The sequence below is a fragment of the Prinia subflava genome, chromosome 15, assembly GCF_021018805.1.
Source record: "Prinia subflava isolate CZ2003 ecotype Zambia chromosome 15, Cam_Psub_1.2, whole genome shotgun sequence".
Lineage (NCBI taxonomy): Eukaryota > Metazoa > Chordata > Aves > Passeriformes > Cisticolidae > Prinia > Prinia subflava.
The window spans coordinates 9,779,179-9,794,006 of NC_086261.1; the positions used below are offsets into that span (position 1 = coordinate 9,779,179).

At 44.6% G+C, this 14,828-nt stretch overlaps 1 protein-coding gene across 5 annotated transcripts in view; it reads right to left on the minus strand.

Annotated features, from left to right (window-relative positions):
- Positions 1–14,828, minus strand: part of PDE8A (phosphodiesterase 8A) — a 138,959-nt gene that overhangs the window by 108,260 nt on the left and 15,871 nt on the right. Inside the window, exons 1-2 of one of the 5 annotated variants that reach the window (XM_063412093.1) lie at positions 6,371–6,388; positions 4,775–4,921 (exon numbers count right to left, since the gene is read on the minus strand). The exons of 2 other annotated variants lie outside the window; for them this stretch is intronic. In XM_063412093.1, coding sequence (XP_063268163.1) covers positions 4,775–4,813 — 39 coding nt within the window. In that variant the 5' untranslated portion in view covers positions 4,814–4,921; positions 6,371–6,388. 2 more of the 5 variants (XM_063412095.1, XM_063412091.1) reach the window with 2 other exon arrangements.

The window sequence follows — 14,828 nt, forward strand, 5'->3', positions numbered from 1 at the left end:
AGAAATAAAGGCTTGGTTTCAATACTTCCTCTATCAACAGATTCAGGTGGCAGAAAAGGAAAAGCTTAGTAATTAACTACATGAAATGGGCAGGGAAAAGATGCAGAGCAAGCTCAGACAGCAGCACTGAAGAACAACAGGAAAGGCACAAGAATTTTCAGCTGAAAGGAGTTTCAGTGAAGTGTTTTTTACCAACAGTAAATACTACAAAATTCAGGGTCTAACCTTGCTCATCTCAGTCACACAAAGATTTGCCCTCAGATGCAGTGACACATTTTGCATGACAAGAGGAGATACCAATAATAATGCTTTAAAAATTGAAAACACAGCTTATGCTGTCTTTCTAGTGTAGCCATCTATATACTGAGAGTGATTTATTGTTTGGGTTTTTTCCAGTTAACATAACAAACAACAGGAAATTTAAAAAGATAAAAATTAAACCTAAATATGAGGCCAGTTCACACGTCACCACACCACTTCACTTCATCCAATTTAAAAATTAAGACTCCCATCTCTTGGAGAAAGGGTTCATGCCTTATAACAACAGCATAAAAAGTATCAGTCTGAAAGTCTGGAGCCCTAAAGACTGAGAAAAGTTCTTGTATCTCAGCGTGGGAAGGATCCTCTCGGTGGAAGCAAGGATCTCTGTACAGGAGAGCTGACGTCAGTGGAAGTGGGAGGGAAACGGGGATGGGAAGTTTGTCGGGGAAATGATTGAGGGCAGTTTCAGTGGGAACAGGGAGGATTCCAGAGAGGGTGGATGGCCTCAGTGGAAGCACGGACACAAAGTGTGGGAGTATCAAAGGGAGGGAGTGCTGGTGTGTTCCGAGGGAAAGGAATTACCAGACAGGGAGGAAAAGAGCAGACAGCTTAATGGACTAAATAACGTGCTGCTAACTGCTGAAATGAGATCCACTTCAGCACTGCAGGTGCCATAGAGCATACAGCCTATGCAGAATTATGCAACGTGGGTTTGCAGTGACTGCAAAATTCACAGGCAATTTCAGGGTTTGAATGCAGAAAACTTACTGGCTGTAGGGGCATGGATTTAAACTGGCTGCCCCACATCAGCTGATACATCAAAAGACTATTTCACATTCGCTCCTTCTGACTTGGGAGTAATTTTAATTTCAAACAAAGGAAGTTTGGATTTACTCTCTGATCCCCTTGCAGCCAAATGCACACATTTCTGTATGAAATGTACCCAACAAGGAGAGTTACTCAAGGAGAGAGGAAGGAAATCTTACAGACGTAAAAGAATGACAGAGCAAAATCAAGGTGCTACAGTGTATATTAATGCACTGGAAAAGAGCCACACACACGGGATGCTGGGATAGCAAATGATTATGAATATCCAAGCCAATTTTAAATAAATGTCCATGAAGTCCTTATGCCTTTCAGCATTTATTCCACTTATGTTATAGATTAAACAGTTGTTATTCTAATGGTGTTTAAGCAGGTTTCTATATATCCAAGTACCTTTATCACAAATTCAACTAAAAAAAATCTCAAAATCATAACTAATATATATGAAAAGGGCAGACTGTCACAATTTTGACTCCACTTTTTTGATATTTTTAGAGTTAAAACAAAAATCAGGGAAACTCCTCTTTGCAACAGTACTGTTTAAGTGTAATGTGATATTCTTTATGTCGCACTGGATAATCAAACCCCAGTCCTTGCATCCAAGTCCTGCTCATCTTTCACTAGTGCAGGGTTTCATCTGCAGAGGCAATACATTGAAATTAAGGGAAAAGTTTCCATAGCTGTTTCACTGTTTAAATATGGCACCTATTCCAAGATGCTCATAATTTTCAAATAAAAGCCACATATGAAAAAACTACTTAAGGAGGGAGATCCAGGTGCCATGACCTAAAAGAGGTCTGCTCACATGCTGTCACCATATTCATACACAACAGAAATAGGTATTACAGCATTTACCTCTGCACACACACACTTTCAGGATTACTCTGCAAATTTGGGTGGATTAACTTAGGGTTCCCCATACTAGAAAAGAACATGTCACTTTTGTAGCTACAGTTTATAAATGGATGCAAATCACAAAATACAGTATGCTCACACCACCCATCCAGAAAATGATCCTCTGCCATTTGACCAGGAGAAAGTTATAGCAAGACATAAACACAAAACTGGAGTAGAGTCAGGGGTTAATTAGCAATAAACATAATGCCATTTTACAAGTAACATGGGATTTTTTTTCTTTTTATTACATTTTCTGACTTGAAAAATGTGCGCTATAGCTAGCAAATGGATTCAGTAAATATTATTGCACAATGTATTATACATGTCTTAATAAACCTAACACTAATGCCAGCCAAAGTGAAAACATGAAATTTACACACAGGCCAAGTTTTGTTCATAGCTCTAACACAACATTCTGTTGGCTTTAATCTGAGAATATACAACAATTTAAAGTGTCCCAAAACCAAGTGAAAATGTCATTCAGGCAGAATACTGGCAATTCATACAAATTCTGGGTGACACCACCAGTACCCAAAGCACACCTGGTTTGTTGCATTTCGTGTTTGTGTGAAGGAATCCCCAGAGCCATAAAGAGTGTCCTACACACTCTGAGAAATAGCAATGGTTCTTAGTAGCACCCTAACTCCTACAGTTCTTCCTCAAATCAAAAATCCTTTTAATTACAAGACAGCACAACATCCTGCCCAATGCTTCTTTTGCCTTCAGGAATTTCAGGCTCCTGCACATTGTTTTCAAGTTTCTGACACTTTCTTTCTTTCCAAACAACTTCACTGCACTGTGAAAACTGCTCTGCAGAGATGCCTCACTCCTGCACAACCTCTGAGCCAGCACAGTTATCTAGCACTCCAAGAACTGCAAATCTGATCGTACTACACACGCTAATGAAAAAAGCAGGGAAAGAAATACCACACTGCCTGACAGCTCCACAGACTATTACAGGATTTTGCACGTGAAAATAATGTAGAAGTGATGTGTCCAACAGATTTTGTATTCAACTGATCACAAGCAGAACTCCATTTTCATTTCTCAAAATCCATCTTTCACAGAACTGTGCTAAAGAGCGATGACAAGGGCAGAAAATGTGACTGAGTGATAAAAATCTGAGTGACTGTCAGTGAGATGACAGCATGCATACAAACCAACAGCAGTCTATAGTGTCTGGCTGAATAATCCAAACCTAGTAAGAAAAATCTGTACAAAGTTCTTGAAGGTGAACAACAAAATTTAACGAAATTAAGACTGCTTCCCACACATGCTTCTGGAAACAGGTTTGAGGGATTTTTGCCCTTAAACAATCACACAGAAGACAAATTCACAGAATAAAAAATTTAAAAGACTATTTTTGATTTAGGTTTTGTAATGTGCACTTATAATCGCTGTTAAAAATTCAGCTAGCAAAGCAATTGTCAGGGCTTTGATGACAACTTAAGCTTCCTCAGCGTGGCTGCTGTGTTAAACGTGCCGTGAGCACCTCTATCGCGTGTGAACAGGGCCGTAAAGTTCATTTCCTGTGCAGTGCTGGTAACACAAAAATTGGGTTTAGGACACCACCATTCAGCTTCATGTTCTGCGTTAAGTATTGTTAATTCCTCTCCAGCTCACTACTCTCAAAGTGTCTGCTGATTTTCTAGATTTTTTTTAAACTATGAAATCTACTAAACTTTGAACAAAGATTATTAAATCTGAAGGAAAACTATTAAAGAAAATCACCCACATAACTGAAGTAAATTATTCCAGGTCAATACTCTAGAAGTCGTCTTAATAAGCAAGTAAAACCCTAAGAAAACAACAAATCATTAGAGTTTCTGTCTGCAAAACACTTGACATTCAGCTAGATCTCACTTGCATCTAAAGCTTGTATCTTATATTTACAGTGTGTGTATCTCAGTTCTTATCACAGCAACCAGAACAGATCAGCCATGTTATATAATATCCTCAGGGCTGCTTCAGTGTGATTTTTCTTACATTTGTAACTACTCATTTTTACAAAATAAAAAGTTTCCAAAAAAAAAAAAAAAAAAAAAAAAGGAAATATGTAATCCAAGCCTATAAGGTTAGGAGCTAAAGTACAACCCATAAATAAACAGTCCATCGATAAAAAGCAAACAGACAAGCAAGCACTCCACACCAGTGTCTCACTTCCAGGAAAATAATCACGAATCACTTTTTTTTTCAATATGTGTCTGTCAACTCCATATAGTCTTGTGTCGTACCTCTACTCAGAAGTATGGGCAAAAACACGTGGATAAAATGCAAAAAACACCCTATTTGCAGCAACAGACAAGGTCAACAAGTTGTTACTGTAAATCAGTACCCAGAGCAAAACACGCTGCCGCTCTCCCTTCAACTTCCCAAATGGAAGGGGTATGCAAAGTGCTCAGCCCAGCTCGATCTGCCGCTGTTTTCGGGGGGAGCAGGCACACAGGGCCCAGCACAAGCGGGGGCTCACCGCGTCCCCCCGGCGCGGCGCAGCCCCGCGGGCCAGGGACCCCCGGCCGCGGGAGCCACACCGGGCCCCCGGCTCGAACCATCCGTGAGGGCAATTAACATCGCTCTCCTTCCCAGAGTTAGGAAAACTCATTTGGTGGAGTGCAGAAAGAGGCTTGGGTGTCTCTACAAAGTCGCCAAGACACTGATTAGTTTATAAACGAAAGTAAAGCCCAAGCCAGGAAAAGCTCCCGCACAACGGCGGGGACACTCCTCGGGCTCGACCGCTACAGCCAACTCCTGTTCTGAGAGAAACCGTGCTCGTGTTTAGCACCCTTTTTACCTTCACATTGGATCTGCCGGTCTGGGCCTCTGCCTCCATGCTCTGGCTGTTCTCCCTCTTGTCTTTCTTAGAGGAATTAGTCCTCGCCTCATAAGTGGATGTGTTGTAGCATTTAATGAATAATCCTGGGACGGGGTTGCCTTGCTGCTGTTGAGACATGGTTGTGTTGGTCTGGTGAGGGGAATTGTACTCCTCAGACTCATTGCTACTGTGACAGATCACTCTGCTGTCAGAGAGGTTGGTGCTTGGAACACAGCCCATGCTTTGTGGCCACCTGGGGAATACTTCTAAATTGTATATATACACGTGTATATATATATATGTATATATATATATCTTTCCTTCCCGTTGATATTTTCCCCCTGCTTAATTTTGTTTTGTTAACAGGTTGAATCTCTCTCCTGCGTCTCCGCTACACTCTGAAGCATTGCCATCGGTCCCTTCTACACCACCAGAAACGTGTCTGTTCTCCTCGTCCTCCAGGAAACAGGTCCTTTTAGCTCAATCTCAGCAGTGGGCTGGGGAGCTGGAGGGGAGGGAAGGGGGGAAATCAAGAACCGGTCGACTTCGTATTTTCACAGATTATTATTAATTTGTCTAAGCCATCTGAGAATCTTGGTAAGGTTTTCTCTCCTTCTTGTAAAAGCAGGAAAAAAGAAGAAAAAAAAAAAGAGGGGAAAAAAATCAAAAGCAAAAATAACGAAAAAAAAAACCACCGAGCCCCAAACCACACACACCCCGGCGTCGGCTCGGCGCTCAGAGCGGCCGGGGGCACGGCACCATCTCCTCCCTTGAGCCCGGAGCGCGGCGCATTTTCCACCCGGGCTCGCTCCGCGTTACCGATTAACCCGGGACCGGGCCGGGGGCCGCTCCCCACCTCCGCGTCCGCGCTCCCGCCGAGCAGCGCTCACTCCTCGCGGTCCCACTCGGCGCTGCGCTGTGCCGGGGGTGCGCTTTGGGGTGTGCTTGGGGGCCAAAAAAAAAAATAAAAATCAACGGTTTATTAAAAAATAACAGCGAAGAGCGAAAGCCGCCCTGCCGCCCCGGGGAGCCGGCTGCGCTCCTCACGCCGCGCTGGGCACGTCCCGCGCCGCCTCGGCCGCGGGCGGGCGGGCGGCCGCCGCGGGGGTGACATGCAGGTTCCCGTCGTCGGAAGGAAGGAAGAGCCCCCCGTCAGGCGGCAGCGGGGCTCTCCGGCCGCCGCAGCGGCATCCCGGCTCAGCGCCGCGGGGCAGGGGCGGGCCGGGCCGCGAGGAGCCCCCTCGGGGAACGGGGCACGGCCCGGAGGGCTTCCCTCAGCCGCGGGGGCAGCCGGCGCGGCGGGCGGGCGCATCAAAGGGCCTCCATGATGCGGCTGATTTTTTGGGCAGAGAAGTGATGCGAAACGGCGAGAGGGGGAAAATTGCAAATCGGAAAAAAAAAAAGGCGAGAAAAATCAAAAAGAGCGAGAAGTAGAAGGAAAACGATCCTAGCGTCCCATCCCGGCGGCAAGGGCTGCAGCGGCGAGAGCTCTGGTTCCCGGGGCCGTGGTGTCTGCATCCCTCAGCAGGGAAATGCCTGGCTCCCCGCAGCCGCCGTCCCTCGCGCCGCGCTCACCTTGTTATTATTGATGTTCCTCGGCGGCGGCGGCGGCGGCCGCGGCCCCTCCGCCGCCCCGCCCGCCCCGCCCCGCCCGCGGCTCCCCCCGCGCTGCCCCGGCTCCCGGCCCGGCTCCCGGCAGAGCCAATGCAGCGCCCGGCGGCGCTGACCTCCGGCCCGCGCTGGCGTCAATGCAGATCAGCGGCCGCGGCCAATGCCGCGCCGGCCCCGCCCGAGCCCGCGGCCCCGCACCGCAGCGGCGCCCGCTCCGCGCCCGCGGGAAGCCCGGGACGCCGCCTCGGGCGAGCGGCGGCTCCGTGAGACACCTGGTGCCCTTCCTCGGAAACCGGACGACTGACTAGGTTGTTGCTTCCCATCGTTTTCCTTTTCGACTCTGCCCATGTCAATTTCTTTGAAAATGTTTTTGAAAGCAAAGCCTGTGAAAAGGGAAGATGGTGCTATGGGTGGAGCCAGGCCCTGGGGCTTGGGAAATCAACTGCAGGCAGACTTTTCCTGGAATATGTATTTAAAATAAATAATTTCTCTTTCTATATCATACAAAAGTAACTATGCTTCCCTATCCTACAGATGTGCTGGGAGACCAGATGTGTGTATGTACTTTAAGAGAGAACACACTGTATAGAAAGCCCTTTAGACACCATGCCCAGAGCAAGACAAGTTACTGCCATAGACAATTCATGTTCTAGAAGTACCAGCCCAAGTGCAGCCCAGGTTCAACACCCGATGGCATCTTCACTATGTCATTCCTAGCTTCTGCTACCATTATTCACAATGACACACAGAAGTGCTTCTCCAGGGTCCTGCCTGTTTTCCCTGGCTGAGGAACAGCTCAGAGGCAATAGCAGTTTAGGGAAGGCCCAAGCAAACTTTAGATTTAGGAACATGGTGAAAACCAAATATCAAAGACATGACTTTTATCAATAAGCATCAATAAGACTTTTATCTTCAGCATCTGAAGAGGGAAAAATGATGTGTTACATGAAACAAATGTTTAACTTACTCTAGTTTTGCACCGTGAACACTTCTGTGGTCCCCAGGCAAAATCATTGTGTTTCAGAAGGATTCAGTTCATCAGGAGAACTTCTGTTCAGGACAGCCACACTTTTAACGGCACCTTAACTACATGACAGATGCCATCAGGTCATAATTAAAACCAGAACATGCAGATACGTGCTGACTATGGACAACAAGAATGGCAAGAAGCAGCTTTTCACTCATACATGTAACAGCATCAGTTGATCCAGATGAGAGCACCTTGTATTGAGAGATGCAAAGCCAAAAGTCAGTGCTTTTGAGAAATGTGGTTTTTCAGGATAACCACAGTACTTGCAATGCAGAAATGCTTTTATTTACTTCTCATAATTGCTAACATTAAAGGCTGGAAAATCAAGTCTTTCCTTCCCCAACATTTCTGCTACTCTGCAGTTCTGAGCAATAGTCTCATAAACTTCATCCACTCCATTAATTTAGCTGATCTATACACCCTGTTAAAAGCAGAAAAAGAAGTCAGCTTCCTGTGCCCCCTCATCACTTTGGACACCCACTTAATGTAAGCATTTAACAATAAACAAAAGGAAAGGCTTAACATACTCATTTGAAACAGTGGGCACAGTTTGGAGATGGATCCCATCCTCATTCTTTCCTTTACATTAAACATGATTTACTAGATGCCATTAATAAGAACACACGTATGTGCAGCTAGAAAAACACTGTGGAAAAAGAGAATGCTAAAATTCCTGCTTGTGCCATTAAGCATAAGTGCAGGCTCCCTTCCTCAGTCCTAATGGATCTGTCAGCAAAATGCTATTGCACTTTATTTCTGGTGGCACTGGAGGAGTCAGAGACAGCAAAACTTCATTTTCAGAGCTGCACATTCAGTTTGCAGTGCTGACACCTAGAGTTAAGCTTTCTACTTTGTAAAATAAATGGGTCTGGTTTGCAGGTACATAGAGATGAAATGTACAAATCATGGTGTCATTTTAAAAAAAGTCAGTATTGGAAAAAGTCTGCTTTCCACTTTGAATGCAAACAAATTCCCACTCAACTAATACAAAAATTTACATAAATGACAGGCAAATACTGGGAGGAGGGGAGAATGCTTTGTTTGATAAGAGCAAGACAAAACAAGAGAATGTACATGTAGATAGGATGTGCCTGACCACTTTGCTCTTTTAAAAAGTTTTTCCACAACTGTCAATTGGCAGGTTATTACTGTTTTTTTCTACAGCCTAACTTCATGAAAAAAACTCAAAACAAAACAAATCCCTTTGCAAGATTTTCAGATGAGAATTCACACTGCCTTGAATGGGAGGATGAGATGAGACTGTATAATCACTTAGCAGTTTAATAAAGGCCACTGAAAAATCACTGGAGTTATTGTTACACTGATAAAAGTTTAACTAAAGACAAAAAAATGCTCTTTGAACAAGACACTGGCAGTGGAATTGTCTTGTTTCTCTACAATTTGGAAGCACTGGTGCTGGGTTTTATTGCCAATAGAAAAATACAGTTGAAAGTATAGATTTACCTAGAGCCTAGAATCAGAGAAAAGCGATGAAAACATCAAAATTGTTGCCAGTGGTAGTAATTTGTCACTGCACTGTATGAAGCGTGTGGATAAAGGGCCTTGTTCACACTTATAGCTGAAGTGTAGCTCAGGAAATGGTGGGCCCTATTACTAAAAAAAAAAAAAAATCGTGCAAAATAGCAGAGGAAGCCTAGGACTGTAGACACTGGCAGATAGGGCTGTGGGGGAAGTGCAAGGTCAGTACAGAGTCAGTAAGGGAGAGGTCAGAAGAGAACTAGCTCTAGGAGACAGCTGGGGGAATAAGAAAGGTTATTTATGGAGAATAAGGTTGAATTTCATTCAGGATTGCAGAATAAGAGAGAATGCTAGGACAGAGCTTGGAATGATTATCAGCTTCATCTCCAGACAAGTGGGTGCTGGGGAAGATCAAAGCATTTAGAGAATAACTACATAAGTGTCAGAATTCAAAAGGATTGAAAAGACACTATTTAGTCACATCCTCATCCTTCTCACAGAGAAATTTTACATTGGATCCAGCATGTTTTTGACAGAAGATTGAAAAACACACTGGCCCCCACAGCTATCCCCCACTATTCCCCATATCTGCTATTTCCCCCCAAATTTCCATAAGCAAACCCACTTCCCTTGATGTATCAGAAGTGTCCATCCATTTCACACAGACCTTGACCAATTCCCACTGCACACTGAGACTCTCCCACTGAGAGTTCACATGTGGGCACTGGGACAGTTCACTCCTGTCCAGTTACACAAAAATGCAAAGGCCCAGAGCAAAAGTTTGTTGCCAATTCTGATAATATTTCAGTACCCAAGACACAGGCAGGAAGAATTATGGAGAAGAAATGATGGACTAACATCTGCCTGAACGACAAATATCAGTGTGCTTTGGAAAAGTGTCTGTCCAGCAAAAGCAGAGCGAGCATGACTGCTGTCCTGTGAGCACAGGCAGCAGTCTTGGTAAGAGATTACTCTATGTGGTTTTAACTGCTTGCCCCCCCAAGTCAGCTCTATGTTCCAATTGTGTCTTTTGGCCTTCTGAAAAAGTTAGGCAATCCTGTTGGTCTCTAGGCCAGTGAAGGAGGCAGTGGGGGGAAGGCGGAGGAGGAACTGTGGAAAACGTGCCAGCATGCAAACAGCTGAATGGCCTCTACAACACTAACTACTGACACGTGCAAGCTGTGGCAGAGCAAGCTCTCCATCCCAAGATATTCTAGAAGAGGAAACAGGGACCATATGGTGCCTTAGCCACAGGTGAGTGTCAGCATTACACCCCACAAGGATACATCTGCTTGTTTGTGTATAAGCATCAGGTATCCCAGAACAGGGTGTTTTCAGGTGACACCACAATAAAATTTGTCCTAAGACAGCTCATCTCCAGCTCTTGGAATGTACAGAAGTACAATGAGTTAGTTTGTTTTCTGCACCACTTTCCTGATGTCCTGAAAAGCCCCAAAGCAGCTGAGAGCAGGCTGTCCTGATGTCCTGGCAGGCTGTCCAGCTGCTGCTGTTGTGTAATTGCAATTGCAGAACACAGACAGTTGTCTGTACCATTTGGAAATCAGAGCCTTCAAGGCAGTCTAAGTCAGCAACTTTTTCAACTCTAGCACTAAAGACATTCAAGTCTAAAGCTCAGATACTTCATGTATGTACAAGCTTCATCATCATAACTGGTGTCAGAACAGCTTTTGCAGCTGTGGTTTACACAGCTCAGCACTGCTCACTCAGCACTGCTCAGTGATCAGCAGGATAGGCACAGTATTTCTAGGAGAAAAGTGTACCCCCTTCTCAACTGTACCTTCTTTCTACTTTGACTACCTTCTTTGCTGTCCATCTCTCCAATGCTTCTCAAGTTTCTCAGCATTATACTTTCTCTACTTTGTTTTTGGTAGGCTCTCCCCAAATTGCCCAGGAGCAGATGCAGAGTGAAAGTGAGCAGATCTCTGCCACTCAACTGTAATGACTGGGCACTAATGCTGCTGCTCTCCCTCCAGTCCTGCCTTCCCCAGTGTCTAAGGCTCACCCTAACCCATGTTTTCCTGGTGCTTGAGCCTGGGAGCCCTGCACAGCCCAGGGGTGCAGCACCTAAGGGTGCAGGAGGCTGCCCTGCCTTTCCCAGCTGCTCCAGCCGTGCCAGCTGCACAGCCCAGCGGGAAGGAGGAGCAGCAGGAGGGGGACCTGCTGCCAAAGCAGCCTCCAAGAGCTCCTGCTGCCTGGCCTCGCCTTGAGTAGACCAAAAATTTGTGGGGAAGGGAGGAACAAAGCCCTGTCGTCCCCACGCACTTCCCTATAATTACCCTGTGCTTCACAAGCAGTATTATCTGTCTGGATACACAGTGCCAAGCAGCCAGCTGTGACCATAGAGAATTAGCTGTTCTCTTGAAGAATTTCCCCTTCTCTTCCTAGGTATTTTTAAGCCAACTTCCATTTATTTAGCATGCAACCTTTTCAGTTTTTGATTTACTAAACCAAGGATGAGAACTGGTCTTTTTAGGTGACGTGGTATACCAAATTCTTACACCCTGCAAGTGCCTGTTGTCCCTCTGCTTCCTAGGGGTATTGGATCCTTTTCTTAGCTAGTCTGCCTCAGCTAGGCTCAGCCCAAAAGTGACCCTTCAGATTCCTGAACTGGTTCCCAATGCCACAACCCCTATATTATATTGTGGCCTGCCTGGGTCCAATAAGAGAAAACAAAACAAATCAGTAAAAGAAACAAGCAACTTGTGTCCTCCATCAGGAATTCAGTTTTCTTTGGTCATCAGACCCAGAAGGACAAGCTCTTAGACTTTATTGTCTACCCCAGCAACTAAAAGACCAGTTCAGGCTAATGAGGGAATACTCACTCAAGACAGGCTCTCAAACCCACAGACTCCTTGGCCCTGAGTCTCTCCCAGGATCTCACTGTCTCCTGCCCAGCAGCCACTTTCTTGTTGGCTCCTGGTTAACCAGCAGAGCTAGTGGCCAGCATCCTTAACCCTTCCCAAGGCAGACAGAGTAAAAATGGTAAAGAGAACAACAAAACATGGGGCTAGAAACTCACCCCTGCTGTATGGCAGCAGCAGCAGCTGAAAAACTCCCTAAAATTACTCTTTAAGACTAGACTGTACACCTGCAAAACAGATGGCTTTCATGGTTGCTGAATTTATTATTTAAGGAACAGATACATCATTTGTGGTCATACTGAACAGTGATTTATCATATATTCACAATAGCAAAACCCCCCCATGTCCTGGCTGTGAGATATATGTTCTTAGATCACTGAAACTACTGAAGAATTTATCTTACAAACTTGTCTGAATGTAACACAGGAAACTGGACCTCATTTGAATACTTAACAACTTCTAGCTGTGTTCTCAAGTACAGTTCCTTTCTTTGGGTCAGAACAATACCTTTAAATAGACTCAGTCATGCCTGACTGTGTAAAGTCCTTCCCCGATGTTGAGTGTTTCTGTGGAGCATATATGCAAGAAGCTGAACCCTTAATTAACAAAGAGGGTCATACTCTACCACCAACAGGTAACCCCAGAGATGATTGTGCAGTTGAATATATCCCTTTTCCCAGGAATGTTTCACATCCATTCTTTCAGTGCAATCAGGCTCTGATTGTCCAGCCGTGGCAGAGCATTTATCCAACACTATTCTTTCCAGCTGTATTCTCATTTCTGTAAGCTCCCACCAGGGCAGTTGCAGTCCTTGTCTCTTGCCAACATGCAGCTCTGCATGCAGACAGTTGTAAGGAGGAATGTACAAGAATCTCTGTGGTGCCATGGCACAATGCCCATAGATCATGGTTCTTGTAAACTTCATTTTATAGCTCTCTGTGCATCCAACTGAGCAGCAGGAAGAGCAACACCACAAGAATTGCAAGAGGAGATGACAATTTGGGGGAGAGATAAGGAGAAACCACACTCAAGGGAGAGGGCAGGCAGAAAAACCAAGCCATGGAAGTTTTCTGGGGATAGCTATTTAAAAAGAAGAAACAGACTCAGGATGTGTCGGGGAGATAAATCTTCTGAGTTTTTGAAAAGGGGAAGGCAGTGCTTGCAGGCTCACTCAGCAGAGCCCTAACAAACATAAATCTTACTCACATGGGCACCATCCTTCCCAGCACAGTCACCAGGGCTGGCCATAGCACAGCTATCACGGAAGGATCTGTCATATTAAGCAGAACAGCACTTGGCAGCCTGTGTGAGTTATGGTTACAGCCAGCACAGCTGGGTGCTGCAGGGGTTGACAGGCTCTGTAACACAAGCACAATAGCAAGCACTAAAAAAAAGAAATCTCCAAAATGTTTTGGGAACAGAGTTGAAAAATACTTTTAAAACACATCCTTTAAATTTTCGAGAGACTTCCAAAACAGATGGGGTGAGGAATGATCTGATGAATTGGGGGGGCTGGTCTCATGGTGTAGGTCTGCCTTGGCAAGGTCTGCTGGGTCCGCACTTACTGTGCCCAGGTGGGTGGGTTCCTAGTGCTCCATCAAGAGGCTTTTTAATCTGTGCTCACTTGAAATAAGCTGCAGTGCCACCTCTGTCTCCCTGACACATCTCCAGGCACAGCTCCCCCCTTCCCATTCCTCCACATAAAGGTCTCTCACCCTGGTGGCTGCAGGTAACACTAATTTAGTGTCTATGCAGGAGCCCAGTCTCACAGCTGAAACTCTGGGTCCAGCTGTGAGGTATTTCACTGATTGTGTGACAGATGATCAGAAAGAAAAACAAATTAAAGAAGTAAATAGCAATATAGCAAATTCCATCCCTCATAGCATTTCCGTTCAAGTTTTTATTAATATTATTAGCTAAATAACCAAAACCAGTTAGTATTCAAGGGCTGTTTTGGAAGCACTCTGCTCAGAGAGAAAGTGTAGGTGTACATACTCTATACTGTACAAGGAATAGAAAAATACTCAATGTTTCCTCCTGGCAGCCCTCATCATTTCTACTTCTATCTTTTTTTATTATTATTTTCTCAGCCTTTTGTCACATGACACATTTTTATTGTTATAATATAGGGCCCTTTTGATAATATCAACACATTAAGAATTATGGTTATATTTTCCCATCTGAGGCATTTATCTGATGCTATTTGAGCTCCTAATTAGGACAGATTGATCCCGTCTTTATCCCAATGTAGCATTTTGAGTTAGATCTTTGTGTTTACAAGGCACTGGCAGCACTGGGCATCCCAGAGGCACTGGGGGCAAAATATATCAACCTTGCTCTCCTTTCCAATTGGATTTTCTGAATCTGCTCCCATGCAGTGAACTTAACAGACAAGGAGTGGAAGCAGAGATGAAGACTGCAAAAATTATATGAGTAAGAGAAGGTAAATTAAGCAAGACTTTTCTACACAGAGACTGAAGCAGAAATAAAAATTCTTTGCAGTGCTGTAGATTTCAGACAAAACCTAAATCCCCAGACCAGCTTCCTGTCAGAGTATAAACTGCACGTACTTTGGCCATTTTCTCATCAGGTTAAAGCCAGCATCATATTTGTTACAATGACAGCATATTTACTGATGACAGCACTCTGAAAGACATTTTGGAAAAAGAAACAGAATTTTATCAGACTAAATTCGCATTTCACAATGTTTTTTTCAATACATTTTTGCCCCCTGCATTAATGAAATAAACCTGAGGTAGCTCCCATATCACAATATTCTTCAAAAAAAATAAAGGCAGGAATTATCCAGCTCTTCCTCCGCTTGAGGAGAATGTGAACTTCTGATAAAAAGTTTACTTTGGTTGCTCTGCCAAGTGCTAGGCAGAACTTGGGAGGATTAATAACAGGAATGGGCTGGAGACACGTGATTGAGTTAGCCTTGTTTGCAGTTCGGCTCCTTAGCAAGGTACAGCCTGACCTTAGGTGACTGTGGCTAAAAGGAACAATTATAGGGCTCAGCAGTGGAAAAAAA